Source organism: Ranitomeya imitator, chromosome 6 (genome assembly GCF_032444005.1).
Source record: "Ranitomeya imitator isolate aRanImi1 chromosome 6, aRanImi1.pri, whole genome shotgun sequence".
Lineage (NCBI taxonomy): Eukaryota > Metazoa > Chordata > Amphibia > Anura > Dendrobatidae > Ranitomeya > Ranitomeya imitator.
The window spans coordinates 6387592-6413320 of record NC_091287.1 but is presented as its reverse complement, the minus strand read 5'-3'; the positions used below and the strand labels follow the sequence as shown (position 1 = coordinate 6413320).

General features: G+C 52.7%; 1 protein-coding gene across 3 annotated transcripts in view; it reads right to left on the bottom strand.

Annotated features, from left to right (window-relative positions):
• Window positions 1–25729, bottom strand: part of C6H1orf35 (chromosome 6 C1orf35 homolog) — a 184187-nt gene that overhangs the window by 13783 nt on the left and 144675 nt on the right. Inside the window, exons 1-8 of one of the 3 annotated variants that reach the window (XM_069729101.1) lie at window positions 20046–20182; window positions 5010–5117; window positions 4761–4911; window positions 4175–4220; window positions 2345–2427; window positions 2187–2259; window positions 1929–2008; window positions 1702–1821 (exon numbers count right to left, since the gene is read on the bottom strand). In XM_069729101.1, the coding sequence (XP_069585202.1) occupies window positions 1702–1821; window positions 1929–2008; window positions 2187–2259; window positions 2345–2427; window positions 4175–4220; window positions 4761–4911; window positions 5010–5103 (647 nt within the window). In that variant the 5' untranslated portion in view covers window positions 5104–5117; window positions 20046–20182. Of the gene's footprint in view, window positions 1–1701; window positions 1822–1928; window positions 2009–2186; window positions 2260–2344; window positions 2428–4174; window positions 4221–4760; window positions 4912–5009; window positions 5118–19884; window positions 20014–20045; window positions 20183–25729 lie in introns of those variants that run through there. The other 2 variants (XM_069729102.1, XM_069729103.1) reach the window with 2 other exon arrangements.

The window sequence follows — 25729 nt, the reverse complement described above, 5'->3', positions numbered from 1 at the left end:
CTGATATTGGGGGTTGGTATTGGCCGCTCCTCGTTTCTGTATCTAATATCGGGGGTCAGCACTGGCCTCTCCTCCTCTCTGTATCTGATATTGGGGGTTGGCATTGGCCGCTCCTCGTTTCTGTATCTAATATCGGGGGTCGACACTGGCCTCTCCTCCTCTCTGTATCTGATATCAGGGGTTGGCATTGGCCGCTCCTCGTTTCTGTATCTAATATCGGGGGTCAGCACTGGCCTCTCCTCCTCTCTGTATCTGATATTGGGGGTTGGCATTGGCCGCTCCTGGTTTCTGTATCTAATATCGGGGGTCAGCGCTGGCCTCTCCTCCTCTCTGTATCTGATATTGGGGGTCAGCACTGGCCTCTCCTCCTCTCTGTATCTGATATTGGGGGTCAGCGCTGGCCTCTCCTCCTCTCTGTATCTAATATCGGGGGTCAGCACTGGCCTCTCCTCCTCTCTGTATCTGATATTGGGGGTCAGCACTGGCCTCTCCTCCTCTCTGTATCTAATATCGGGGGTCGACACTGGCCTCTCCTCCTCTCTGTATCTGATATCAAGGGTTGGCATTGGCCGCTCCTCGTTTCTGTATCTAATATCGGGGATCAGCACTGGCCTCTCTATCTGATATTTGGGGTCAGCACTGGCCTCTCTATCTGATATTTGGGGTCAGCACTGGCCTCTCCTCCTCTCTGTATCTGATATCAGGGGTTAGCACTGGCCTCTCCTCCTCTCTGTATCTGATATCGGGGGTCGACACTGGCCTCTCCTCCTCTCTGTATCTGATATCAGGGGTCAGCACTGGCCTCTCTTCCTCTCTGTATCTAATATCGGGGATCAGCACTGGCCTCTCTATCTGATATTTGGGGTCAGCACTGGCCTCTCCTCCTCTCTGTATCTAATATCGGGGATCAGCACTGGCCTCTCTATCTGATATCAGGGGTCAGCGCTGGCCTCTCCTCCTCTCTGTATCTGATATCAGGGGTCAGCACTGGCCTCTCCTCCTCTCTGTATCTGATATCTGGGGTCGACACTGGCCTCTCCTCCTCTCTGTATCTGATATCAGGGGTTGGCATTGGCCGCTCCTCGTTTCTGTATCTAATATCAGGGGTCAGCACTGGCCTCTCCTCCTCTCTGTATCTGATATCAGGGGTTGGCATTGGCCGCTCCTTGTTTCTGTATCTAATATCAGGGGTCAGCACTGGCCTCTCTTCCTCTCTGTATCTAATATCGGGGATCAGCACTGGCCTCTCCTCCTCTCTATCTGATATTTGGGGTCAGCACTGGTCTCTCTTCCTCTCTGTATCTAATATCGGGGGTCGGCACTAGCCTGTCTGTATCTAATATCGGGGGTCAGCGCTGGCCTCTCCTCTCTGTATCTGATATTGGGGGTCAGCACTGGCCTCTCTATCTGATATTTGGGGTCAGCACTGGTCTCTCTTCCTCTCTGTATCTATTATCAGGGGTCGGCATTGGCAGCGCCTCCTTTCTGTATCTGATATTTGGGGTCAGCACTGGTCTCTCTTCCTCTCTGTATTTAATATCGGGGGTCAGCACTGGCCTCTCTATCTGATATTTGGGGTCAGCACTGGCCTCTCTTCCTCTCTGTATCTATTATCAGGGGTCGGCATTGGCAGCGCCTCCTTTCTGTATCTGATATTTGGGGTCAGCACTGGCCTATTCTGCTCTCTGTATTTGATATCACCTCTCATGATTTCCATCGTCTGATGAAGAGTCCGCCCACCGACACTTTTCTTTTTTCAGTTTCTTTTCTTTCTTCCTCTTCTTCTTTTTCTCCTTTTTGGCTTTTTTCCTGCCCTCTGACCTGTAACAGAAATTTCCAGACAGTTTAAGTGTCGCTCCACTCACAGGGTCTGCACCCATCAGTATGTAGTCACTGTGATCATGGTAGCCCTGCTCCACCCAGATCACCTCGCAGGCGTCTCATCTTGGCTTTTGTCCGCTGTCTGTTTCTTGGTCGGAAGGTTCTCCCGCTCTGCCGTTTTCTGATGCTACAGATGGAAGGGAGAGGTTAGCGCTGGGCGAGGGGTGATTACCCCCTCTGTATCTGTATAACTGTACACAGTCATGTGGCTGACAGAAAGTAACGGCCCCCACCCCACGGAGCCGTACAGGTCACTGCCCCAGACATGACCAGGCTCGTGCCGCCAACCCTCACATCACACTTACGGTGAAGATGGAGAAACCCATTTTTGCTGCCTCCTTATCTTCTTTAGAAAGGGTCACCCGGGTGGCGGAGACGCTGCAGGCGACAATCACAACATGGCGGTGAGTGCATGATGATATGCGCACCTGTACCCCCAGAAATCCACTACATGACATCTCACCTGGAGGTCCCCAGGCCCAGCACCCGGTCCACGCCACGCTCATCCCGCTCCGGTCCCTCCCGCTTACAGGCCTCTGCAAATTCCTAATCACACAGGAAGTAAGGAACCGTCAGCCATGATTGTGCGGAGCTCCGGGGGCTCGAGTTTGGCAGAGATGGGGGAGGGGCTCGTGTGTGGCAGAGATGGGGGAGGGGCTCGTGTGTGGCAGAGACGGGGGAGGGGCTCGTGTGTGGCAGAGACGGGGGAGGGGCTCGTGTGTGGCAGAGATGGGGAGGGGCTCGTGTGTGGCAGAGATGGGGGAGGGGCTCGTGTGTGGCAGAGATGGGGAGGGGCTCGTGTGTGGCAGAGATGGGGAGGGGCTCGTGTGTGGCAGAGATGGGGAGGGGCTCGTGTGTGGCAGAGACTGGGGAGGGGCTCGTGTGTGGCAGAGATGGGGAGGGGCTCGTGTGTGGCAGAGACGGGGGAGGGGCTCGTGTGTGGCAAGGAATGGACGCTGTGATGCTGGGAGCAGTAGTGATCGGGGCTGTGATGCTGAGAGCAGTAGTGATCGGGGCTGTGATGCTGGGAGCAGTAGTGATCGGGGCTGTGATGCTGGGAGCAGTAGTGATCGGGGCTGTGATGCTGAGAGCAGTAGTATCGGGGCTGTGATGATGGGAGCAGTAGTGATCGGGGCTGTGATGCTGGGAGCAGTAGTATCGGGGCTGTGATGATGGGAGCAGTAGTGATCGGGGCTGTGATGCTGAGAGCAGTAGTATCGGGGCTGTGATGCTGAGAGCAGTAGTATCGGGGCTGTGATGCTGAGAGCAGTAGTGATCGGAGCTGTGATGATGGGAGCAGTAGTGATCGGGGCTGTGATGCTGAGAGCAGTAGTGATCGGGGCTGTGATGCTGGGAGCAGTAGTATCGGGGCTGTGATGATGGGAGCAGTAGTGATCGGGGCTGTGAGGCTGAGAGCAGTAGTGATCGGGGCTGTGATGCTGGGAGCAGTAGTATCGGGGCTGTGATGCTGGGAGCAGTAGTGATCGGGGCTGTGATGCTGGGAGCAGTAGTATCGGGGCTGTGATGCTGGGAGCACTAGTGATCGGGGCTGTGATGCTGGGAGCAGTAGTGATCGGGGCTGTGATGCTGGGAGCAGTAGTGATCGGGGCTGTGATGCTGGGAGCAGTAGTGATCGGGGCTGTGATGCTGGGAGCAGTAGTATCGGGGCTGTGATGCTGGGAGCAGTAGTGATCGGGGCTGTGATGCTGGGAGCAGTAGTGATCGGGGCTGTGATGCTGGGAGCAGTAGTATCGGGGCTGTGATGCTGGGAGCAGTAGTATCGGGGCTGTGATGCTGGGAGCAGTAGTATCGGGGCCGTGATGCTGGGAGCAGTAGTATCGGGGCCGTGATGCTGGGAGCAGTAGTGATCGGGGCCGTGATGCTGGGAGGAGTAGTGATCGGGGCCGTGATGCTGGGAGCAGTAGTATCGGGGCCGTGATGCTGGGAGCAGTAGTGATCGGGGCCGTGATGCTGGGAGGAGTAGTGATCGGGGCTGTGATGCTGGGAGCAGTAGTGATCGGGACTGTGATGCTGGGAGCAGTAGTGATCGGGACTGTGATGCTGGGAGCAGTAGTGATTGGGGCCGTGATGCTGGGAGCAGTAGTGATCGGGGCCGTGATGCTGGGAGCAGTAGTGATCGGGGCTGTGATGCTGGGAGCAGTAGTGATCGGGGCTGTGATGCTGGGAGCAGTAGTGATCGGGGCTGTGATGCTGGGAGCAGTAGCGATCGGGACTGTGATGCTGGGAGCAGTAGTTTTGGCATGGGGAGGGTGGACATATTTTGGGGTGTCACCTCTTTGCTGAGCCCTTTGGGTTGTCGCTTCACCGTCTTGTAACCTCTGGAAGAGAGAGAACAGAGTGGTCAGTGATCCCGTGTACACGGCTCTGAACGATCCCAGTGATCCCGTGTACACGGCTCTGAACGCCATCAGTGATCCTGTGTACACAGCACTGAACGATCTCAGTGATCCCGTGTACACGGCTCTGATCGCCATCAGTGATCCCGTGTACACGGCTCTGATCGCCGTCGGTGTGTGGAGACATTTGGGCTAAAGATCTGACCTGGTCCGGCTGAGGGTTTGTTACAATGTCTCAGCCCACGCTGGACACCACTGTGGCAGACCCTCAGCTGTGAGACACGTTAGATCTGGAGCAGCTTCCAGCATCTGGATCTATATAAATCTGCTGCCATTCACATGCAGCAAGCAGAGGCAGCACAGCATGAACACAAAGTGTAGACATGAGGTGCAGGACATCTGCCATGTAACGTGACCCCCGAGTCACCAGAATGAAGAAGCAGGCAGTGGTCCAGGCTCCGCCCATGCACGTGGCTAGCCCCGCCCATGCACACTGCTAGCCCCGCCCACAAGGAGACTCACAATGCAGCCAGCATGGCTTCTTCTTCCGCCTGCCTCACTGCTGCCAGCTCCTGCTGTCGGCTCGGCGCCTCTCCGGACATCTTATTCTTGGCGTACCATGTCAGGTCCCGACCCTTCTGCCAGCGACCGACCGGCGCCATCAGCGAGTTCCCTGTAAAGATGGTCGCCATTACAATGATGTCACCGCACTGCAGCAGGAGGCTCTGGATGAACTCATCTCTGCACCTCCCCTCAGTGACCCCTCATTACCCAGATAGTTCTCCCGCTGTTTGTCCGTCTTCACATCTTCCCAGTTGAACTGGTCCTGGCCCCCGCGGACGCCTCCCCTGGACGAGCCAAACATGGCGGCAGGTTAAGCTGCAAGAGATGAAGATGGAGGTGAACGAAGCGGCCGGGGAGACGTAAAAACAGAACACCGCTCAGTCACGTGACTGTGGGCAGCCAATAGGGAAAGTGATCAGTGACCCCAGCACAGCGCACTGCACCCCGAGTCTGAATCCTCACTGGTCTCATCAGAAGCTTCTCCTCCATGCTTTACACTGAAGCTACTCTCCATCATACACAGCAGTGATCAGTGACCCCAGCACAGTGCACTGCACCCCGAGTCTGAATCCTCTCTGGTCTCATCAGAAGCTTCTCCTCCATGCTTTACACTGAAGCTACTCTCCATCATACACAGCGGTAGGTGGGGCCACAGTACGCACAGGGAGAGCTGCAGTGTAAAGCATGGTGAGACATGACGGTAGGTGGGGGCACAGTACACACAGGGAGAGCTGCAGGGTAAAGCATGGTGAGACATGACGGTAGGTGGGGCAACAGTACACAGGGAGAGCTGCAGGGAAAAGCATGGTGAGACATGACGGTAGGTGGGGGCACAGTACACACAGGGAGAGCTGCAGTGTAAAGCATGGTGAGACATGACGGTAGGTGAGGCCACAGTACACACATGGAGAGCTGCAGGGTAAAGCATGGTGAGACATAACGGTAGGTGGGGCACAGTACACACAGGGAGAGCTGCAGGGTAAAGCATGGTGAGACATGACGGTAGGTGGGGCACAGTACACAAGGAGAGCTGCAGGGTAAAGCATGGTGAGACATGACGGTAGGTGGGGCACAGTACACACAGGGAGAGCTGCAGGGTAAAGCATGGTGAGACATGACGGTAGGTGGAGCCACAGTACACACATGGAGAGCTGCAGGGTAAAGCATGGTGAGACATGACGGTAGGTGGGGCACAGTACACAAGGAGAGCTGCAGGGTAAAGCATGGTGAGACATGACGGTAGGTGGAGCCACAGTACACATGGAGAGCTGCAGGATAAAGCATGGTGAGACATGACGGTAGGTGGGGCCACAGTACACAGGGAGAGCTGCAGGGTAAAGCATGGTGAGACATGACGGTAGGTGGAGCCACAGTACACACAAGGAGAGCTGCAGGGTAAAGCATGATGAGACATGACGGTAGGTGGGGCCACAGTACACAAGGAGAGCTGCAGGGTAAAGCATGGTGAGACATGACGGTAGGTGGGGGCACAGTACACACAAGGAGAGCTGCAGGGTAAAGCATGATGAAACATGACGGTAGGTGGGGCCACAGTACACAAGGAGAGCTGCAGTGTAAAGCATGGTGAGACATGACGGTGGGTGGGGCACAGTACACAAGGAGAGCTGCAGGGTACAGCATGGTGAGACATGACGGTAGGTGGAGCACAGTACACAAGGAGAGCTGCAGGGTACAGCATGGTGAGACATGATGGTAGGTGGGGCCACAGTACACACATGGAGAGCTGCAAGGTAAAGCATGTTGAGATATGACGGTAGGTGGGGGCACAGTACACAAGGAGAGCTGCAGGGTAAAGCATGGTGAGACATGACGGTAGGTGGGTTCACAGTACACACAGGGAGAGCTGCAGGGTAAAGCATGGTGAGACATGACGGTAGGTGGGGCCACAGTACACACAAAGAGAGCTGTAGGGTAAAGCATGGTGAGACATGACGGTAGGTGGGGCACAGTACACACAGGGAGAGCTGCAGGGTAAAGCATGGTGAGACATGACGGTAGGTGGGGCACAGTACACACAGGGAGAGCTGTAGGGTAAAGCATGGTGAGACATGACGGCAGGTGGGGCTCAGTACACACAGGGAGAGCTGCAGTGTAAAGCATGGTGAGACATGACGGTAGGTGGGGCACAGTACACACAGGGAGAGCTGCAGGGTAAAGCATGGTGAGACATGACGGTAGGTGGGGCACAGTACACACAGGGAGAGCTGCAGGGTAAAGCATGGTGAGACATGACGGTAGGTGGGGCACAGTACACACAGGGAGAGCTGCAGGGTAAAGCATGGTGAGACATGACGGTAGGTGGGGCACAGTACACACAGGGAGAGCTGCAGTGTAAAGCATGGTGAGACATGACGGCAGGTGGGGCTCAGTACACACAGGGAGAGCTGCAGGGTAAAGCATGGTGAGTAGTGTTGAGCATTCCGATACCGCAAGTATCGGGTATCGGCCGATATTTGCGGTATCGGAATTCCGATACCGAATTCCGATACTTCCCGCGTATCGGATACCGGAATCGGAAGTTCCCAGAATTCAAACTGAACGCAGCAGCCAATGAGGAATGATTGGAAGTGTGGGCACATCCTGTTTAGCATGGTGGGCATGTAAGTACTGGCAAGGCTGGGATTGGCTGCTGAAATGATGTCACTCTGCACTATAAAAACGCTGCCGCCATTTTGCGCTCACTCTGCTGTGATTTCAGTTAGGGACAGGACGCTGTGTTCTAACTGAGGGCCAGTCGAGCTAGCTAATTGCTTTATTTTCCTTTCCAAAGGCTAATTTAGCAAAACGCTGTGTGTTCTTCACTGTTCACCTTGCTCTTGCCTTGCAGCGCTGTTTTAACAGCGTTCTGCAAGGTCTGTGTGTGTGTGTGTGTGTGCAGCTCACTTTGTAGTCTGTGTGCAGCCATATACCCGGTTGTATTCAGCTCAGGGGGGTTCACACTGCCTCACACAGTTGTCCTTTTTTGCTCTTAGTGCAGCCTGCTGCACATTTTTTCTCAAATTTCCTATTAGTGTTTTTCCACCAGTCTCCAGCTCTATTGTGGAAAAACACTACATAGGATAACCTAGAGGGTTTTTTTGGGGCCTTGCAGCGCCGTTTACGGCTGTCTGCACGGTCTCCGTGTGAGCGCAGCTCGCCCTGTAGTCTGTGTGCAGCAATAGCCGGTTGGATTCAGCTCAGGGTGCGTTACTGCCTCATACCTTGAAAAACAATTTCCTTTTTTTCAAATAGTGCAGCCAGTTTAAAATTTGAAAAAAAAAATTCCTATTAGTGTCTTTCCACTCGTATCCAGCTAAATAGTGGAAAAACATTATATAGGATAACCGAGAGGAGGGTTTTTTGGCCTTGCAGCGCCGTTTACGGCTGTCTGCACGGTCTCCGTGTGATTTAAACTAGCTCTGTAGCCCGATCTGCACCAAAAAAAAAGTAAAGTTCACCAAACACAACTTAACACTTGTGTAGGCCACATTTGAAAAATAATAAAGTTTAGTCCACAATTTACAACATTAGTGTTTCTTACACCTGTTAGGAGGAGCATTTCAGGAATAAGCACACTAAGGCCTTAGTACTTTTCTGCTTATCTTTATCTGTCAACCAAAATGAAGAGGGCAGGGAGTAAGGCACGTGGGCGTGGGCGCGGAGCAGGGAGAGGAGCAGGGAGAGGACGTGGTGATTCTGTGCCTGCTGCGGGCGCCGGTGACTCGTCGTCACTCAGTTTCAGCAGGGAACAGTCCTTCATACGCAGCTTTGTCGGAGAGCGCCGTGCACCGCTGCTGCGTGAAGACCAAATTGAAGCCGTTGTCGGGTGGATGGCAGCTAACGCCTCGGCATCGACTTCAGTTAGTGCCACATCCTCTCAGGCACAGAGCACTGGAGAGCAGCCATCTGTCTCTTCACCACCTGCCAAATTGGCCAGGCAGTCAGAGAGCCCAGGACAGGAGCCGTCTCTACTTCTGTTCTCTGAATCTCTTGGCTTGGAAACAGGGGGCCAGCCAAGCAGCATTGGAGAAATGGAAGAAGAGGCAGTGTGCAGTGATGCCCAACAGCTTTTTCTCTCTGACTCTGAAGAGGCAGGTGGGCCAGTGCCTCCGGTGACCACAGCGCAGTACGCATCTGATGATGAAACTCAGGTGCCGCTTTCTGATGCGTACTGTGCTGCCGAGACTACCCAGGAGGAGCAGTTGGTGGCAGAGGGTAGTGGAGATGATGAGGTCCTTGACCCATCGTGGCGTGAGGAACAGGAAGGTGGTGGGAGCAGCTCTGAGGAAGAGCTTCCCCTTACGGGCCAAAGAGGGAGAGGGAGGGGGAAGACTGCGGAGCCTGTAGCCTCCACTTTGGCACCCGTTAGGAGCCTGTCTCTTTCCAAAGCCAAAAAGGGCGCTCCCAAGACTTGCAGTGCCTGGTCCTTTTTTGACACAGTTGCAGATGACATTTGTTTTGTCAAATGCAAGCTGTGTCATCAGAAAGTAAAAAGAGGTAAAAGTGTCAGCAACCTCAATACCACAAATATGTGGAAACATGTGCGGAACAGGCACGCGGTGGAGTTACAGAAACACAGTGAAGACGTAGGCCAACCAACAGCGGCAGCTACCACCTCTTCATCTCGTGTTGCCTCTTCCTCCACTGTTGTCCAGAGACCTAGTGTAATTCCACCCACAGCACCACCTTCCCAGTCATCCTCACACTCCCAGTCTACTCTACAGGCATCGGTAGTCCAGGCATGGGAGAAAAGGCGGGCATTCTCGGCCAACCACCCCCGAGCACAGGCTCTGAATGCAGGCATTGCCAAACTGTTGTCCCTGGAAATGCTCTCGTTCAGGCTGGTGGAGACTGACAGCTTCCGTGACTTGATGGCATTGGCAGTCCCACAGTACAAGGTGCCCAGCCGCTTTTACTTCAGCAGGCAGGCTGTCCCTGCCCTGCACAGGCATGTTGAGGCAAACATAAAACATGCGCTACTGAACGCCGTCAGTAGCAAGGTCCACCTCACCACCGATGCGTGGACCAGTCAGCATGGACAGGGGCGATATGTTTCCCTCACTGCCCATTGGGTTAATGTTGTTGAGCCAGGTACAGATCGTGCGAGTGGCGCAGGACGTGTCCTGCCCACTCCAAGGATTGCAGGAATCCAGTCTGTACGCATCGACTCCTCCTCTTACACCAGTTCCTCTGATTCCTCTCTGCAGGATCCGTCACAGTCCACCTCCACATGGACCCGTGAACGTTTACCTATGACCGACATGAGCACAGCCGTGGCCAAACGTCAGCAGGCCGTCTTGAAACTAGTTTCATTGGGGCATCGAAGCCACACAGCGCAGGAGCTCTGGAATGCCATCAAGCAGGAGAGCGATGTGTGGTTACTGCCAGCGAATCTCCAGCCAGGCATGGTAGTGTGTGACAATGGCCGAAATCTGGTGGCAGCTTTGGCCCTTGGCAACCTCACTCACATCCCATGTCTGGCACATGTGCTCAATTTGGTTGTGCAGAGTTTTCTGAGGGACTATCCGGATCTTGACGCCCTGCTGCACAAGGTCCGCCTAGAGTGTGCTCACTTGCGGCGTTCCAGCTTGGCCAGATCCCGCATTGCTGCTCTGCAGCGCCGATTCCGCCTTCCGGAACACCGCATCATATGTGACCTACCTACCCGGTGGAATTCCACGTTACATATGTTGGAGCGGTTGTGTGAGCAGCAGCAAGCAGTTATGGAGTACCAGCTGCATCAGGCGCAAAGAAGTCGCAGTCAGCGCCGATCAGACTTCACAACCACAGAGTGGGCCACTATGAAGGACGTCTGCCAGGTTTTGCGTCCTTTTGATTATTCCACGCGGATGGCAAGTGCAGATGATGCACTAGTCAGCATGACTGTCCCCCTTATCTGCCTGCTTCAGCAAACTTTGCAAGGGTTAAGGGATGATGTGGTGGAAGAGGTGGAGGATGAGGAGTCACCTTTTCCATCAGCTTCTGGAGAGTCAGCGCCACGTGGTTCCTCACAAAGGGGTACGCAGGGGCCAATTTGTGAGGAGGATGAGGAGGAGTCAATGGAGGAGGAAGAGCTCCGTCCAGTTGTCCAGTGGTCAGTGTGTACAGCGAGGGTGGGGTGATGACGAGCGGGCAGAGATCATGTCTCAAGCAGGGGACAGCGTTTCTGGGCCAGTTGGCACTCTGCAGCACATGGTGGATTTCATGCTGCAGTGCCTGAGAAACGACCGCCGCATCGACCACATTCTCAACATGCCTGATTATTGGGTGTTCACCCTCCTCGATCCTCGCTACCGGGACAACGTCCAAAACCTCATCCCTGCGTTGACCCGGGAGCGTAAATTGCGGGAGTACCACGACACACTGGTGAATTCCATCATCTTCTCCTGTCCAACTGAGAGGAGTGCTGCTAGTGCTTTACAAAGCAGCTCAGTGCGTTGAGGCAGTGGGGGAGGCTCTGCCCAAAGAGGGAGCAGAAGCAGTGCCTCTGCCCAAGGCAAGCCCAGTATGGCACAACTCTGGCACACTTTTGTGTGCCCGCCCCAAATGTCTACACCATCACCGGCGGCTCCAGTCAGCAGGAGGCAACGGTTCCGTCAGATGGTGACAGACTACATGGCTTGCCCTCTTACTGTACTCCCAGACGGCTCTTCCCCGTTCAAGTTTTGGGTCTCTAAGCTGGATACATGGCCAGAGCTAAGCCAGTATGCATTGGAGGTGCTGGCTTGCCCTGCGGCTAGTGTCTTATCGGAATGTGTCTTTAGTGCCGCAGGTGGTGTACTAACAGACCGTCGCATGCGACTATCCTCCGATAACGTTGACCGGCTTACTTTCCTGAAAATGAACCAGGCCTGGATCTCGCAGGAATTTGCCACTCCTCTGCCTGATTAAGTAATTGGGTGTCATCCAGGTCTCCTGCTGTGTTCATCTTTCTACCACCTGAACTGCTATTCCTGGGCTCCAACACCGCCAGTTGCGGCTCAGAAGTGCAGGCTGCACAGTAAAAATATACGACCCAGTGTTATTGGGTTTCAGTAACGTCAGCTGATCCCCAGCTGTGTAGCTGGCAATGTGTCCTGCGACCGCCACGCTAGCACAACAACCTAAATGTAAGGGAACCTGTATCCCCCCCCCCCCCCCCCCCGTCGTTTGTTACTGAAAGAGCCATCTTGTGCAGCAGTAATGCTGCACAAGGAAAAGGTAGCTCTTTTAGTTTAGCTCCTTGCACACGCAGAACTTAACACTTATAAAATGTGTTCACTGATACCGTTATACCGTCCCGGAGCTGGGACTTTCCTTCGTAATGTGACGCAGCACAGCCGTCATTCCTACCCCCTTGGTGCCATGCGCTGCCTCCTCAGCGTTGTTTTAAGCTGTCACGGAGCCTGCGCTGTTCTGTTATCCCTTGGGCATGCCCTATTTGCGCTGCCTGTCTTCTGAAATAATTTGGTGTCAGGCTGGCTGCGCCTGTGCGGCCGCGCTGCCCGAGATCCCGCCTCGCAGTGTCTTCTGATTGAGTCACACTGCGGGCCTGGGATCCATGGGCATGCGCAGTGCATATCTTCCCCTCGGGCTCTCGCTCATTTCCCTCCGCCTTCTTTAGACTGTGCGCCGTCAGCTGATCCCTAGCATGCCACGGCCGTGACACCGCACAGTCTGAAGAAGAGGGAAGGAGGGGAGTGAGAGTCGAGGTTATGCACTGTGCATGCCCATGGTTCCAAGTCCGCAGTGGGATTACGTTAGACGAGACTGCGAGGTGGGATCTGGAGCAGCGTGGACGCACAGGCACTGACAGCCTGACACCAAATTATGTCAGAAGACAGGCAGCGCTAATTGGGCATGGCCAAGGGCTAACAGAACAGCGCAGGCTCCGTGACAGCTTAAAACAACGCTGAGGAGGCAGCGCACGACACCAAGGGGATAGGAATGACAGCTGTGCTGTGTCCCATTACGAAGGAAATTCGCACCTCCGGAACGGTTTAACGGTATAAAGGGACACATTTTCAGTGTTTACTTCGGTGTTTGCAAGGAGCATAATTAAAAGAGCAACCTTTTCCTTTTGCATCCTTAGTGCTGCACAAGATGGCTCTTTCAGCTACAAACGTCTTGGGGGGGGGGGGGAAGGGGTTAAAGGTTCCCTTTCAACTTGCTCCAATCAGGCTTCGGCCTACACTCTGTTCCTCTGCTCCTCCTGCTGTCCCTGGGCTCTAACACCGCCAGTTGGTGCCTGGAAGTGCTGTGTGCACAGTCAACAGTCGCTCCTCTGTTATTGGGGTTCAGTAACGTCAGCTGATCCCCAGCTGTGTGTGCGGCAATACCTCCAATCTGCTCCTCCTGCTGTCCCTGGGCTCTAACACCGCCAGTTTGTGCCTTGAAGTGCTGTGTGCACAGTCAACAGTCGCTCCTCTGTTATTGGGGTTCAGTAACGTCAGCTGATCCCCAGCTGTGTGTGCGGCAATACCTCCAATCTGCTCCTCCTGCTGTCCCTGGGCTCTAACACCGCCAGTTTGTGCCTGGAAGTGCTGTGTGCACAGTCAACAGTCGCTCCTCTGTTATTGGGGTTCAGTAACGTCAGCTGATCCCCAGCTGTGTATCCGGCAACGTGTCATGCGACCGCCACGCTGGCACAACTAAAATGTAAGGGGACCTGTCCCCCCCCCCCCCCCCCTAGGCGTTTGTTACTGAAAGAGCCACCATGTGCAGCACTAATACTGCACAAGGGAAAGGTCGCTCTTGAAATTATGCTCCTTGCAAACGCTGAACTACACACTCATGTAATGTGTCCCCTCACACCGTCCAACCGTCCCGGAGGTGGGACTTTCCTTTGTAATGTGACGCAGCACAGCCGTCATTGCTACCCCCTTGGCACCGTGCGCTGCCTCCTTAGCGTTGTTTGATTCCGTCATGGACCCTGCGCTGTTATGTTATCCCTTGGCCATGCACAGTTTGCGCTGCCCGTCCTCTGACATCATTTGTTGTCGTCCTGGCTGCGCCTGTGCGTCCACGCTGCCCGAAATCACACCTCGCAGTGTCGTCTAATGTGATCCCACAGTGGGCCTGGTATCCATGGCCATGCGCAGTGCATATACTAGCCTCTCACTCCCCTTCTTCACGCTTCTTCAGACTAGGCGGCGTCAGCTGATCCCTAATAGCATGCCACGGCCGTGACGCCGCGCAGTCTGAAGAAGCAGGAAGGAGGTGAGTGAGAGGCGATGATATGCACTGCGCATGCCCATGGATCCCTGGCCCGCAGTGGGACTACATTAGATGACACTGCAAGGTTGGATCTCGGGCAGCTTGGACGCACAGGCACTGCCAGCCTGACACCTACATGATGTCAGAAGACGGGCACCGCTAACTGTGCATGGCCAAGGGATAACATTACAGCGCGGGCTCCGTGACAGAACCAAACAACGTTGAGGAGGTGGCGCCTGGCACCAAGGGGGTTGGAATGACGGCTGTGCTGTGTCACATTACAAAGGAAAGTCCCACTTCCGGGATGGTTTGACGGTGTGAGGGGACACATTATATGAGTGTGTACTTCAGCGTTTGCAAGGAGCATAATTTTCGGAGCCACCATTTTCCATGTGCAGTATTACTGCTGTACAAGATGGCTCTTTCAGCAACAAATGCCTGGGGGGGGGGGGGGGTTAAAGGTTCCCTTTCAACTCGCTCCACTGCAGGCTTCGGCCTACACTCTGCTCCTCTTTGATTCCCTGGGTTTCAACACTGTCAGTTGCCACCTGGAAGTGTTGTCTACACAGAAAAAACACTAGGTGATGTGTCAGTGGGGTTCAGCACCGCCAGCTGTTCCCCTGCTGTGTAGTCGGCAACGTGTCCAGCACAAGCCACGCTGGCACAACAGAACAAAAGCTGCCACCAGTGCAGGCTTCGGCCTACACTCTGCTCCTCTCCTCCTCCTGCTGACCCTGGGCTCAAACACCGCCAGTTTCTGCCCGGAAGTGCTAGCTGCACAGAGAAAAACACCAGCCAATGTGTTAGTGGGGTTCAGCACCGCCAGCTGTTCCCCTGCTGTGTAGCCGGCAACGTGACCTGCAAACGCCACGCAGGCACATGAACTGAAATTTAAGGGAGCCTGCCCCCCACCCCCAGGTGTTTCTATGTATAATAGCCACCTTGTACAGCAGTACTGCTGCATTTGTACAAGGTGGCTGACTTTTTCTCCTTGCCCACGTTTAATTAAACGCGTACTAAATGTGTCTCATTGAGACCATTCCACTGTCCCTGAGGTGTGACTTTCCTTTCTAATGATACGCAGCACCACCCTTGTTAGCGCTGCCCGTCTTTTGACATCATTGGTTAGCTGGCTGCGCCTGTGCGTCTGCCCTGCTCGAAACAACGCCCCTTGGTGTCTTATTTTTTTGGACAGCGAGGGTGTGATTGATGGGCATGTGCAGTGCATATGTTTGCCTGTGTTCACTCATCTCCTTCCGCCTTCTTCAGACTGGGTGTCCTCATGGCCGCGGCAGGCGATAAGGGATCAGATGAGGCCGCCCAGTCTGAAGCAGGTGTAAGGACATGTGTGAGCGTCAAACATATTTACTGAACAAGGCCACGAATCCCAGCCACGCAGTGTGATTTTTTGAAAACACACTGTGGGTCTGGGATTCATGTCCATCGCTAACCGTAACGGCCGACATGAAATGAGGTCAGAAGACAGGAAGCGCTCACAGCGCATGGCCAAGGGATCACAATAGCGCAGACTCCTGTACAGCAAATAACAACGCTCAGGAATCTGCGCACAGCAGCTAGGTGTAAATTTTTACACCTGTGCTGCATCTCCTTAAAAAGACAAGTCACGCCTCCACTACTGTTTGACAGTATAATGGGCTAAATAGTGTACGTGTTTTATTCAGCGTGTGCAAGGAGCAAATTAAATAGAGCAACCTTTTACTTGTGCAGCATTAATGCTGCACAAGGTGTGGCTCTTGTACCTTTCAACACCTGAGGGGGGGTTAAAGGTTTCCTTTGAAATTGGTTCAAATAGGCTTCGGCCTACACTCTGCTCCTCTCCTCCTCCTCCTGCTTCAACACGGGCTCTAACATCGCTAGTTTTTGCCCGCAAGTGCTAGCTGCACAGAGAAAAACACACGCCATTGTGTTAGTGGGGTTCAGCAACGCCAGCTGTTCCCCCACTGTGTAGCCGGCAAAGTGTCCTGCAAACGTAACGCAGACACAAAGCTGCCTCCAGTGCAGGCTTCGGCCTACACTCTGCTCCCCCTGCTTACCCTTAGCTCCAACACCGCTAGTTGGGGCTCTAGGAAGACAATCTTTAATAGGCAACGCATCTGGGTTCCATCACCGCCAGCTGGTTCTCGGCAGTGTTCTTGTCACAGGTACTCCCTCGTGCCAAGCCTGGTTTCAGCACCGTCAGCTGTTTCCGGGTTGTGTCAAGCTCACTGAGACGCCTATGCTTGCCCCGTCGTGGTGCTGTCGGGTTAGCCAACTCCAGGGTGCCTCCAGTTTAGGAGCTTCCTATGTGGGCTGCGTGAACTGGTAGTCAAGGCTGGTTCTGTAGTGCCAGTAGGCCCAGCTCCCCCTGTAGGACTGTTGGGGTTCGGTAACTGCGGCTGCCTCGCGGCCTAGCTGTTCTCTCCTCTCCTGTGGGCCTTCGGGTCCACCTCCTGGTTCCAGCACCGTCAGCTGGTTCCAGGCCGAGCCTTTGGCTTAGGTGCCTCCTCCTGGGTATCCGAGTTCCGCCAACGCCAGGCGGTCCTTGGTAGTGCTTTTAAGCGCGGGCACCTACAGCTTAGTAACCGGGTTCCAGCACCGCCAGCTGGTCCTCGGTCGTGCCATTGGCTCTTGCACACTGGGGCAACGCATCTGGGTTCCAGCACCGCCAGCTGGTTCTCGGCAGTGTTCTTGTCACAGGTACTCCCTCGTGCCAAGCCTGGTTTCAGCACCGTCAGCTGTTTCCGGGTTGTGTCAAGTTCACTGACACGCCTATGCTTGCCCCGTCGTGGTGCGGTCGGGTTAGCCAACTCCAGGGTGCCTCCAGTTTAGGAGCTTCCTATGTGGGCTGCGTGAACTGGTAGTCAAGGCTGGTTCTGTAGTGCCAGTAGGCCCAGCTCCCCCTGTAGGACTGTTGGGGTTCGGTAACTGCGGCTGCCTCGCGGCCTAGCTGTTCTCTCCTCTCCTGTGGGCCTTCGGGTCCACCACCTGGTTCCAGCACCGTCAGCTGGTTCTCGGCAGTGTCTTTTGCTCTTGTACCTTCTGCTCCCCATCCTGGTTCCAGTACCGTCAGCTGGTTCCGGGCAGAGCCTTTGGCTTAGGTGCCTCCTTCTGGGTATCCAAGTTCCACCAACGTCAGGTGGTCCTTGGTAGTGCTTTCAGGCACGGGTACCTCCTGCTTAGTAACCGGGTTCCAGTAACGTCAGCTGGTCCTCGGTAGTTCCATTGGCTCTTGGACCTTCGGCTACCCATCCGGGTTCCAGTACCGTCAGCTGGTTCTCGGCAGTGTCTTTTGCTCTTGTACCTTCTGCTCCCCATCCTGGTTCCAGTAACGTCAGCTGGTTCCGGGCAGAGCCTTTGGCTTAGGTGCCTCCTTCTGGGTATCCGAGTTCCGCCAACGCCAGGCGGTCCTTGGTAGTGCTTTTTAGCACGGGTACCTCCTGCTTAGTAACCGGGTTCCAGTAACGTCAGCTGGTCCTCGGTAGTTCCATAGGCTCTTGAACCTTCGGGTAGCCATCCGAGTTCCAGTTCCATCAGCTGGTTCTTGGCATTTTCTCAGCCTTCTTGTACCTTCTGCTACATTTCCAAGTTTAAGACCCTAAAGTCGACGACCCGGAAGACCACCCCGATGACGACGACCCGGAAGACCACCCCGATGACGACGACGACGGCGGAGACGACGACGGCGGAGATGACGACACTGAAGACGACGACCCTGGAGACGACGACATGGAAGACCGAGAAGCAGAAGAACAAGAGGCTGCAGAACAAAGAGCAGAAGAACATTAAGCATAAGACTTAATATCAGAGCAAAAGATATTATCTAAATTATATGCAGAAGAAGACTAAGCAGTGTATGGGGGTGAGTCCGTTCCTCCTCGTGGTGCCCCTGGATAAAGCCTGATGCTGCAGGCCAAACTGAACGCGGACAAATGTAACTTTTGTGACTGGCAGAACGGAAGGTGTAATCTTCCAACTTTTATAGATAACAACTACGGGAATGCCTGTCACAAATGAGAATATGATGAAGAAGTAGAATAGGAAGAATAATAACAGTGGAATAAAAAGAATATGTAGAATAGGAAGAATAATAATAGTTGAATAAAATGAATATGAAGAATGTAATAAAAAAAAAAAATAGGTAGAAGATGAAGAAGAAGATGAATAAGGTGAAGAAGTTGATGTCAAAGATGCTGATGATGATGAAGATGAAAGTGTGGGAAAAGTAAAAAAAAAAAGAAGGGGAAGGGCGTGGAATAGTGAAACATCAATATCTGACAAAATAAAAAAAAAATTTACATAGTCAATATCTTTTTCACTCCGAACGTCTTTAAAAAAAAAAAATTCATGCTATTCTATTTGATTGGGCTAAACCTCATTGCCTTTAATGTCTCCGCCACCTCCCCAAATACATCCGGCATTATTCTTAGTTGTTTTCCTTGATGTAGAATGAACCTACAAGGAAAGAAAGGGTTTATTTTAATTCCGATATTTTGGTCCCATTGACTTGCATTGGGATCGGGTATCGGTATCGGTGATATCCGATATTTTTTGAATATCGGCCGATCCAATCCGATACCGATACTTTCCGATATCGGAAGGTATCGCTCAACACTAATGGTGAGACATGACGGTAGGTGGGGCACAGTACACACAGGGAGAGCTGTAGGGTAAAGCATGGTGAGACATGACGGTAGGTGGGGCACAGTACACACAAGGAGAGCTGTAGGGTAAAGCATGGTGAGACATGACGGTAGGTGGGGCACAGTACACACAGGGAGAGCTGTAGGGTAAAGCATGGTGAGACATGACGGTAGGTGGGGCACAGTACACACAACGAGAGCTGCAGGGTAAAGCATGGTGAGACATGACGGTAGGTGGGGCACAGTACACACAGGGAGAGCTGTAGGGTAAAGCATAGTGAGACATGACGGTAGGTGGGGCACAGTACACACAGGGAGAGCTGTAGGGTAAAGCATGGTGAGACATGACGGCAGGTGGGGCACAGTACACACAAGGAGAGCTGTAGGGTAAAGCATGGTGAGACATGACGGTAGGTGGGGCACAGTACACACAGGGAGAGCTGTAGGGTAAAGCATGGTGAGACATGACGGTAGGTGGGGCACAGTACACACAGGGAGAGCTGCAGGGTAAAGCATGGTGAGACATGACGGCAGGTGGGACACAGGGAGAGCTGCAGGGTAAAGCATGGTGAGACATGACGGCAGGTGGGACACAGGGAGAGCTGCAGGGTAAAGCATGGTGAGACATGACGGCAGGTGGGACACAGGGAGAGCTGCAGGGTAAAGCATGGTGAGACATGACGGTAGGTGGGGCACAGTACACACAGGGAGAGCTGTAGGGTAAAGCATGGTGAGACACGACGGTAGGTGGGACACAGGTGAGACATGACGGCAGGTGGGGCACAGTACACACAGGGAGAGCTGCAGGGTAAAGCATGGTGAGACATGACGGCAGGTGGGACACAGGGAGAGCTGCAGGGTAAAGCATGGTGAGACATGACGGTAGGTGGGGCACAGTACACACAGGGAGAGCTGTAGGGTAAAGCATGGTGAGACATGACGGCAGGTGGGGCACAGGTGAGACATGACGGTAGGTGGGGCACAGTACACACAGGGAGAGCTGTAGGGTAAAGCATGGTGAGACATGACGGTAGGTGGGGCACAGTACGGGAGACCCCGCATCATGTGACTAACAGGCCCCCAGTCACGGTCCGGGGCATTGTGGGTCAGTGACATCAGGGGCCGCTTCCCCCTCGCGCTTTGCTCGCTACAGACACAGCTGTCAGTGATAAATAGGAAGTGGCGCCCGGCAGAGGGAGGAGTCAGGCCCACCGCGGCATACAACAACCAATAAGACTCAAGCTTACACGTGACCCACGCAGAGCAGAAAATGAAAGAAGCGCGCTGATTGGTTGCTATGGGTAACCTCTCGTCCTTCTCCCTGACCCCGAGGAAACTAACACCCGTTGATAACGTGACCGGGAGCTCAGAGGATCCGCCACACAGACACTGCTCCCAGTGTACTCACTCAGATTTCCCGGGTCCGGCCCAAAGCAATGCACTCTCACTTCCGGCGATGGCGGCCAAGAAAAGGAGGAGCTGTCTGATCACATGACAGGTAATGCAGAGGATGAGCGACGCCATGTTTACTGTGGGCAAATTTACTGTGACTGACCTGAGATCATGACTGATATGTGACCTTACACCGGTTATATGTCCCGTGTGTGAGGAGAGAGCGGTTATATGTCCCGTATGTGAGGGGAGAGCGGTTATATGTCCCGTATGTGAGGGGAGAGCAGTTATACGTCCCGTGTGTGAGGAGAGAGCGGTTATATGTCCCGTATGTGAGGGGAGAGCGGTTATATGTCCGGTATGTGAGGGGAGAGCGGTTATATGTCCGGTATGTGAGGGGAGAGCGGTTATATGTCCCGTATGTGAGGGGAGAGCGGTTATATGTCCCGTATGTGAGGGGAGAGCGGTTATATGTCCCGTATGTGAGGGGAGAGCGGTTATATGTCCCGTATGTGAGGGGAGAGCGGTTATATGTCCCGTATGTGAGGGGAGAGCGGTTATATGTCCCGTATGTGAGGAGAGAGCGGTTATATGTCCCGTATGTGAGGGGAGAGCGGTTATATGTCCGGTATGTGAGGGGAGAGCGGTTATATGTCCGGTATGTGAGGGGAGAGCGGTTATATGTCCGGTATGTGAGGGGAGAGCGGTTATGTATCCCGTATGTGAGGGGAGAGCGGTTATATGTCCCGTATGTGAGGGGAGAGCGGTTATATGTCCCGTATGTGAGGAGAGAGCGGTTATATGTCCCGTATGTGAGGAGAGAGCGGTTATATGTCCCGTATGTGAGGAGAGAGCGGTTATATGTCCCGTATGTGAGGGGAGAGCGGTTATATGTCCCGTATGTGAGGAGAGAGCGGTTATATGTCCGGTATGTGAGGGGAGAGCGGTTATATGTCCGGTATGTGAGGGGAGAGCGGTTATATGTCCGGTATGTGAGGGGAGAGCGGTTATATGTCCGGTATGTGAGGGGAGAGCGGTTATATGTCCGGTATGTGAGGGGAGAGCGGTTATGTATCCCGTATGTGAGGGGAGAGCGGTTATATGTCCCGTATGTGAGGGGAGAGCGGTTATATGTCCCGTATGTGAGGAGAGAGCGGTTATATGTCCCGTATGTGAGGAGAGAGCGCTTATATGTCCCGTATGTGAGGAGAGAGCGGTTATATGTCCCGTATGTGAGGGGAGAGCGGTTATATGTCCCGTATGTGAGGGGAGAGCGGTTATATGTCCCGTATGTGAGGGGAGAGCGGTTATATGTCCCGTATGTGAGGGGAGAGCGGTTATATGTCCCGTATGTGAGGAGAGAGCGGTTATATGTCCCGTATGTGAGGGGAGAGCGGTTATATGTCCGGTATGTGAGGGGAGAGCGGTTATATGTCCCGTATGTGAGGGGAGAGCGGTTATATGTCCGGTATGTGAGGGGAGAGCGGTTATATGTCCGGTATGTGAGGGGAGAGCGGTTATGTATCCCGTATGTGAGGGGAGAGCGGTTATATGTCCCGTATGTGAGGGGAGAGCGGTTATATGTCCCGTATGTGAGGAGAGAGCGGTTATATGTCCCGTATGTGAGGAGAGAGCGGTTATATGTCCCGTATGTGAGGAGAGAGCGGTTATATGTCCCGTATGTGAGGGGAGAGCGGTTATATGTCCCGTATGTGAGGAGAGAGCGGTTATATGTCCGGTATGTGAGGGGAGAGCGGTTATATGTCCGGTATGTGAGGGGAGAGCGGTTATATGTCCGGTATGTGAGGGGAGAGCGGTTATATGTCCGGTATGTGAGGGGAGAGCGGTTATATGTCCGGTATGTGAGGGGAGAGCGGTTATGTATCCCGTATGTGAGGGGAGAGCGGTTATATGTCCCGTATGTGAGGGGAGAGCGGTTATATGTCCCGTATGTGAGGAGAGAGCGGTTATATGTCCCGTATGTGAGGAGAGAGCGCTTATATGTCCCGTATGTGAGGAGAGAGCGGTTATATGTCCCGTATGTGAGGGGAGAGCGGTTATATGTCCCGTATGTGAGGAGAGAGCGGTTATATGTCCGGTATGTGAGGGGAGAGCGGTTATATGTCCGGTATGTGAGGGGAGAGCGGTTATATGTCCGGTATGTGAGGGGAGAGCGGTTATATGTCCCGTATGTTAGGAGAGAGCGGTTATGTATCCCGTATGTGAGGGGAGAGCGGTTATATGTCCCGTGTGTGAGGGGAGAGCGGTTATATGTCCCGTATGTGAGGGGAGAGCGGTTATATGTCCCGTATGTGAGGGGAGAGCGGTTATATGTCCCGTATGTGAGGAGAGAGCGGTTATATGTCCCGTATGTGAGGAGAGAGCGGTTATATGTCCCGTATGTGAGGAGAGAGCGGTTATATGTCCCGTATGTGAGGAGAGAGCGGTTATATGTCCCGTATGTGAGGAGAGAGCGGTTATATGTCCCGTATGTGAGGAGAGAGCGGTTATATGTCCCGTATGTGAGGGGAGAGCGGTTATGTATCCCGTTTGTGAGGGGAGAGCGGTTGTATGTCCGGTATGTGAGGGGAGAGCGGTTATGTATCCCGTATGTGAGGGGAGAGCGGTTATGTATCCCGTATGTGAGGGGAGAGCGGTTATGTATCCCGTATGTGAGGGGAGAGCGGTTATATGTCCCGTATGTGAGGGGAGAGCAGTTATACGTCCCGTGTGTGAGGAGAGAGCGGTTATACGTCCCGTATGTGAGGGGAGAGCGGTTATACGTCCCGTATGTGAGGAGAGAGCGGTTATACGTCCCGTATGTGAGGGGAGAGCGGTTATATGTCCCGTATGTGAGGGGAGAGCGGTTATATGTCCCGTATGTGAGGAGAGAGCGGTTATATGTCCCGTATGTGAGGGGAGAGCGGTTATACGTCCCGTATGTGAGGAGAGAGCGATTATATGTCCCGTATGTGAGAGGAGAGTGGTCATATGTCCCGTATGTGAGAGGAGAGTGGTCATATGTCCCGTATGTGAGGAGAGAGCGGTTATATGTCCCGTATGTGAGGAGAGAGCGGTTATATGTCCCGTATGTGAGGGGAGAGCGGTTATATGTCCCGTATGTGAGGAGAGAGCGGTTATATGTCCCGTATGTGAGGGGAGAGCGGTTATATGTCCCGTATGTGAGGGGAGAGCGGTTATACATTGTGTTCCAAATTATTATGCAGATGATATTTTTCTCAGATCTCCTAAATGGTCGGTGCAAATGACAGACAGTCTAATAAAAGTCATCACCAATTAGATTCTACATCGAAATTTTATTGAAGAAACCTCCCAATGATAACAGAATAATCTCCACAATGAATAAAACCCCACCCACAATGCACTGCTCCACATTATTAGGCCCAGTAGAATTTCTATACATTTGATATGTTTTAAAGAACTGAAAAGTCTCATTTGTGGAATTTGCAGCATTAGGAGGTCACATTAACTGAGCAAAAAGTTATTTAACTCCAAAACCTCCTAACAGCCAAGTTACAGGTAACATAGGAGCCTTCTTTGCTGTCACCTTCACAATTCTTGCATGCTTCGAACTTGTGAGGTTTCGGAGAGTTTCTGCTTGTATTTCTTCCCTCCCAGAGCTAATGTTTTGATGTGATCGGCCTCCCACCCTCATAGATCTTGTGCTTGATGATCCTCCAAAGGTTCTCTATAGGGTTGAGGTCAGGGGAAGATGGCGGCCGCACCATGAGTTTATCTCCTTTTATGCCCATAGCAGCCAATGACTCAGGTATTATTTGCAGCAAGAGATGGGACATTGTCAGCATGAAGATGATTTTTCTCCTGGTTTCTGCTTTTTAGACTATGGAAGAAAGTTGTCAGTCAGAAACTCTATATATGCAGAGGTCATTTTCACACCTTCAGGAACCTTAAAGGGCCCTACCAGCTGTTTCCCCATGATTCCTGCATGACTCCTCCACCTCCTTGCTGACGTCGCAGCCTTGTTGGGACATGGTGGCCTCCACCAACCATCCACTACTCCATCCATCTGGACCATCCAGGGTTGCTCCACACTCATCAGTAAACAAGACTGTTTGGAAATTAGTCTTCGTGTATGTCTGGGCCCACTGCAACCATTTCTGCTTGTGAACACTGTTTAGGGGTGGCCAAATAGTATTTTTATGCACCACAGCAAGCCTGTGACGGATAATAATAATAATTCTATTTCTATAGACAACATGTTCTGCAGCGCTTTACAAATTATAGAGGGGACTTGTACAGACAATAGACATTACAGCATTACAGAAATACAGTTCAAAACAGATACCAGGAGGAGTGAGGGCCCTGCTGCTCGCAAGCTACAAACTATGAGGAAAAGGGGAGACACGAGAGGTGGATGGTAACAATTGCTTTAGTTATTCGGACCGGCCATAGTGTAAGGCTCGGGTGTTCATGTAAAGCTGCATGAACCAGTTAACTGCCTAAGTATGTAGTAGTACAGACACAGAGGGCTAATACTTGCATAAAGTGTATGAGAACATGATGCGAGGAACCCAGTCATGTTTTATTTTTTTTATATTTTTTTTATTAATGGGATCATACACCTTGAGGTTCGAGGGACTCCAGAGGCTCCAGCAGCTTCAAATATGTTTGCTGCTTTTAATGGTATTTTGGCAGCTGCTCTTTTAATCCAATGAATTTGTCTGGCAGAAACCTTCCTCATTATGCCTTTATCTGCATGAACTCTGTCTGTGCTCTGTTTCAGTTACAAATCTCTTCACAGTATGATGATCACAAAGTTTTTGTGAAGTATCTAATGTTTTCATACCTTGTCCAAGGCATTGCACTATTTAACGCTTTTCAGCAGCAGAGAGATCCTTTTTATTTCTCATATTGCTTGAAACCTTTGGCCTGGTTAATAATGTGGAACATCATTTTTAAGTAGTTTTCCTTTAATTAGAATCACCTAGAAAACTAATTATCACATGTGTTTAAGATTGATTTCAGTGACCTATTGAGTGCTGAGACACAATATCATCCACAAGTTTATTTGAAAAACAAAACAATTAAATCTTTATGGCACTTAAATCCAATTTGCATAATAATTTGGAACACAGTGTATATCCTGTATGTGAGGAGGGAGCCATTGTAACAACCCTGCTGGCATCACTGCATGGCCTCCCATCCCCCACCTGCATTACACTCCACTCACTTCTCTGTTGTGACTTCTCTCTGCTGCCAGCTCCATGCTGTGTGCCACATGTCTGCTGTTTGCTCAGTGCATGCTCTGTCTGTGTGCACAGGGGGCGGCTCAGGCAACTCCTGTGTCTTATTGAGTTTCTGTGCACCTTGCTAAGGTGTCCCCGGCCAATTGCCATGAGGCTTCCTGTATTTAACACTTCCCCACCCATTTGTTTGTCCTGTGCAACCTACTCCCTCAGTCAGTTCTTAGCTGCTGAGGTGCCAGACCCTGTCTCTGTTACTCTTGTGTCTGCCACCCAGTGGGGCGTTGTACCCTGGTCTCTGTCCTGTGTTTGCCACCCAGTGGGGCGTCGTACCCTGGCTGGTGTCCGTATTTCTGTGCCTTGTCCCGTTCCTGACTCTGTCTTATGTTACCGTCACACTTAGCGACGCTGCAGCGATACCGACAACATACATAGTAACATAGTAACATAGTTAGTAAGGCCGAAAAAAGACATT